The following is a 5,343-nucleotide window of genomic DNA, read 5'->3' on the forward strand; positions in this document are numbered from 1 at the left end:
TTTATTTATAAATAAAAGTAATGTAATTATAATATTTTAAAATAACTTTAATTTTACCTGAACCATATTAATTCAATTACAATTTCAAATGTGTTTTAACAATTTAATGGGAAATTTAATAATTTAATTTTGCATTTAATTTTTATTTAATCTTATTTTGTTTAATAATTGAATTATATATAACAAGGGTCTTAAACATTTTCCAATCTAAGGACCCTCAAACTGATGGTGAGATGGAGCGGGGACCTCCTAAATATATATATTGTATAAAATTGTGTTATATCAACCTGGTCCTATAGTCAATCCATTACAGATGAAGTCATGTAACGAAAGTAATTTCTCCCTGGGATTATTAAAGTATTTCTGTTTCCACGTTGATGGGAAAGGTGTTGTGAATGAAACTGTGCCCAGCTTGAAAGAGCTCCTGTGTGTCGCTGGATGTGTGGATTGATGACTGAAAGACATCTTCTGCCTCAATTTATCTGTTTACTAAAGTGTGCTGAATTCTTGTTATTATGGATTTAAAGACATTTCAATTAGTGGGAAAAAAAAATGCAGGGGTGAATATAAATAAGTCTGATAAACCAAAACTTTCATGACCCCCATGCAGTACCTCCGTGGACCCCCGAGGAACACGGACCCCTTGTTGAAGACCTCTGATATATAACAAAAACAGCTAATTATTTGATAGGTTATCCAATAAATTTTAGGCACTTTAACATGTATATATCTCATGATGGATTTTAGGCCCTTTATATAAACCTCTTAATGATTATGAAATCCATTTCATGACCTTCCATTTGGTGCCTCACGTCCCTCCAGGATACCTTGACCCCAACTTTGGGTATCTCTGCTATAGTGGTCTGTTTGTTTTTAGTATAATATACAATAGTTGCATTTTTACAGGAAAACTGGAAAATAAGTAAGAGGATAAGGACTTTTTGACATAGCTGTAAATTACACTTGGAGACAGAAATGATAAGAGGAAAACAAACAAACATATAAATGAATATTTAAACTGTTTAAGAAAGCATTGTAATATACTGCATGAGGATTGAGTTTCAAAATGCTTTAAAATTTAATGAAATCTATGCAGAGTGAAGCAGGCAATTCCAGGAGATTCATTAGGGATGGATCCTATTTTCAAAACTGGAGACCTGACTAACAGAGAAAGCATCTATTGTTTAGTGTCCTTATGATCCCCCGTGATCCCCCGATGATGTCAGAACACCATCTGGGCTGGAACCATCACTGTGTATGACATTGAGGAAGGAAATGGAATTTGGATAGAGGGACCTTTGACTATCACCGATTGGTCTTTATTAAGGATTATAACAAATTTTTAGGTGCCAACAGATTTGTTAATATCTGTTTTTATCATTTGATCATATTTTTAAAAACAGGTGTTTCTTAGAGCTTTATTAGCAACCTGTAATCTTTTATACATCTCTAAAGGAATGTGTCTCCTCAGATCTGTAATGGTTGCAGAGAATAAATGAAAGAGGACGGGATGCAACATATTGACAAATATTCCCCATTTAGATCAATATCCTTGCATATAACCCAAAACATAACGTCTTATATTTCAACTGAGAAAAAATAGCGGTATCTCTAAAAGAAACATTTAAAGATGAACATGATTTTATTTCCACTTTACATTTTCGGTTTATGGATTTGTGGGATTTCATTTCTAAATAGGTTTATTTTCCCTTTTCGTGTTGAAAGCAGAGATCCCTCCGTCAGAATGACTGAAGACATCTGGCTGAGTCGGGATAAAAAAATATGATGAGAAATAAATTACTGGTATGAAAACATACCTGAGGCAATTTAACTTCCCGTTTCCCACCTGTAAACACCCTTATTTTGCCATATGATTATATGCTGAAAAGCAAACTGGAGGCAGAATTACAGAAGAATGTTGACTTTATGGAGCTATTCTTCTTTTTTCGCTGCTTTACGGTTGATCACATCTAATTTAAAACCATGCTCCAAATTACCACATCCTTCTTTTACCATTTTTCTGTATGTAAGGTATTGCAGCTTTTTTTCTTTTGCTTCAAACATGAGAAAAGATGCTTATAGCAGTCAAAGTTTGCAACAGGATTTAAAGTTAAGACTATCAAGGATAATATAATTCAAAAATACAAAGCCTTAGAAAGTTTTGATATTATCTGAAACAACAGTATAAACAGAAAATAAGTGAATTTAGGCAATGCCTTTTTAACTTTATTATTATGCAGAAGCAGCATTAATTGTTTTATTTATCCTCTGTTTCTCCTCCAGAAACCTGCTGGATAAAGACACCTTCTCAAAGTCTGATCCAAGTAAGTACCATATAAAGACCAGCTTTTATTGGTAATTTGTTCTATTCAAACCTTTTAAAACACTGTTTACATCAGGGTTTTGGGTTTTATGACCTTTTTCCTCTTTCATGTTTAGTTTTTTTGCACAGATTATAGAAACTTGATTTATCTTGAGAGCTGTTAAAGCTAAAACTTAACTTTTAACTTTTGTTCAAACTGGCTGTCTTTTTCTCTTTCATTTCCCTTCACCAAATCTCACATTTTTAATTTGCTGTTTTGTCCCCCCCCCACAGTGTGTGTACTTTACACGCAGGGTGTTGAAACCAAACAGTGGCGAGAGGTGAGTATACACACCTAAACACACACATCTACATAACAAAGAAACATGAGTTTATTAATTTCCAATTACACTGTTCTACTTCAGTCGAGACATTTAATTTCAGTGGCTGTTTCACTGTTAGCTGATGGCTGTTTGTTATTGGAATTTATTTAAGATTCTCTAGCACCAGTTTTATTAAAATGTCACGGAAACATCCTCCTAATTGGGTCTTTAAAAGAAAAGACAAAGAAAAATGAAGGGGAGATCAATATGTTGGCATTTTGGGCAATAAAAAGCTCTATATGGAGGAATTACTAACACACTTTGCTCTACCTTGATTAGTGTATGTTGCTTATTTAGTATGAGGACCAGATCTATGATCTATATATTTGACTTGTAAATGTCCTTAATAATGGGTTGGTGGCAGAATTTACTCTGATTATTTAGGAAACAGAAACTAGTCAGTTTCAAATAAAGTAGTGGGATTTGTTGCATTATGTTTATTTTTGTTTAATGTCTATATTAATAATTGTTACGTGGAATGAATAAAAGCAAATCTTCTGTAGTTAAATTCAGATACATTTGTGATCCAAGAAAATATTCCACATTTTATCAAGTAGTAGCATATGAAAAACCTTCCTCACACAAATAGCCTTTCCACCTGTTTCACTTTTTTAAAAGCAATGCAACTTCCATGTGTTTGCACTAGTGTTGCACTGATGCCATATTTTGGCCCCGATACCGATACCTGGCTGTGCAGTATCTACCGATACCATACCGAGGACATGTGTTTGAAATTGATGTGTGTGTGTGTATATATGAAGGACTGCATACTACTGTACTTGGATGTAAAATAATTGCCATCATGGCTTTGTCAAGCTGCTGCCTACCTTTGTGAAGCAGGAAAAAGACTAATACAAAGTGAATCCAGTAGAACTTTTGACTGCCTACCTGGAATGGGTGACAATAGTTGAATAAACTTTTGGCTCTCAAAATGGTATTGGTGCCCTATTTGTTGGTACTCGCCGATACCAATGCCACCATTTAGTGCTGGATCAGGGCCCCGCCCGAAACTGGTATCCGTATCGGTGCAACACTGCTTTGTACACAATGTCATTATCTTTCACATTTAATTACCGAATACAGTATTCAAGTATTTCATGTTACTATACCAAATATATAATAAAAAAAAGCTTGGAGAAAGAGTTTTGTTTCATATGTCACTAATCGATTTCCACATATTTCAAATTTTTACGTGATATTGTTTTTATGTATTTCAGGTCACCAGAATAGTTTTTCACATTAGCACACATTCAAGTTCAGTCTAGAGAAGTAGCGAATAATATCATATTTATGTATTTCAAATACTGAAATCTTCATATGTTTTACATTATCCCAGAATGTTAATATTACAAAATACCTGATGAAATCATATATTTCTAATCCAGCAACATCTATACATTTAAGGATGGTAAAAGTTGTGTGCATAAAGACAATAACTAAAAGATTAATACCCTCTGAGAAGAGGCTCACTCTTACCAATCATCGTGGATGAAATAAAGAACAAGTTCATGCAAGAACATAAAAATAATGATGGTAGCTAACCAAAAACAAAACAAAAACATCTTTATACACCTCAACTGTAATGGATACATATAACATCCTAATTTAACAAGATATAATAGTGTAATCTATTAAAAGGCATTTATGCTACATCTGATGCTCACATGTTCAAATACACTGAGAACAGATGGTCATGACTCATGTGGTTGTTTTTATTCCTTCTAATTTAGTATAAACCTATGCAGTTTATGCTTGAATGCATTAATAGGTGTATAAAGATATAGGTGTCACAGCAATAATTTCTCTGTTTTCCCCCCACTCCTTTTAGTTCTTCCAGTTTTATAGAGGTAGTTTCTCACATAATTAAATTGACATAATGCAAATAGGACTAAAGGCATTACAATTTATGTAAAGTCCTCACTCTAATCTTTGTATAAGCAATTATTTTTTATGGAAAAGTCCTCTCTGTTAATACATCTCTGGTGAGTGGATTTTGATGCATTAGATTATGTATTTTAGTTGTGTCACAGTAAAAAGGACAGAATTAAAATTAAAGGGCTGATATAAAAAAAATATATATCTGAGATCTCTTCCAAACTCTTTTTTGAAACGGCATGCATGTCAATAAACGTGAAGAAACTTCAAGGGGCACGGATATATTCTAAAGTCACCTGTGTTACAGTGAACAAGACATTTCATCCATTGGGTAGTTCATGCAATTGGTTTTTAGTTAAGGGTATTCTTTTAGACTTATCTTACAGTAAATAACAAAGTTATTTGATATGCAGACACAAAAATATAGCTACTTAACAAATTACAACTAAAAAGAAATACAAACATATTTAAATAAATGAAACCACAGGATAAATATAGAAACAACAGAGACATGACTAGTGGTGAACTGATGTTACGCTGCTGCATTTGTCCCCATTTAAAAATGATTAGCTCTCAGGGCCTTGTCACACTTTGTTGATTAAGACAGTGTATGCCTGACGTCCCAGAATCTTCTAAAACACTGGCATACACTGAACTTTCTATGTATTTATAATGAGTTCAGAGCCTATGTCCAACGACAGCCTAACTTATGTATAACGCAACGCAGCACAATACTCATGAAATTATGCACAAGCCATTGTCCTGTTGGGGCAGCAATGTGCC

At 33.6% G+C, this 5,343-nt stretch overlaps 1 protein-coding gene across 2 annotated transcripts in view; it reads left to right on the forward strand.

Moving 5' to 3' along the window:
• Positions 1-5,343, forward strand: part of LOC107101079 (copine-8) — a 201,598-nt gene that overhangs the window by 49,426 nt on the left and 146,829 nt on the right. For both annotated transcript variants that reach the window (XM_015399834.1, XM_015399835.1), the window contains exons 3-4: positions 2,284-2,324; positions 2,597-2,643. In XM_015399834.1, the coding sequence (XP_015255320.1) occupies positions 2,284-2,324; positions 2,597-2,643 (88 nt within the window). The remainder of the gene's footprint in view (positions 1-2,283; positions 2,325-2,596; positions 2,644-5,343) is intronic.

The sequence above is a fragment of the Cyprinodon variegatus genome, unplaced genomic scaffold (assembly GCF_000732505.1).
Source record: "Cyprinodon variegatus isolate N-32 unplaced genomic scaffold, C_variegatus-1.0 Scaffold1051, whole genome shotgun sequence".
NCBI classification, from domain to species: Eukaryota; Metazoa; Chordata; class Actinopteri; order Cyprinodontiformes; family Cyprinodontidae; genus Cyprinodon; species Cyprinodon variegatus.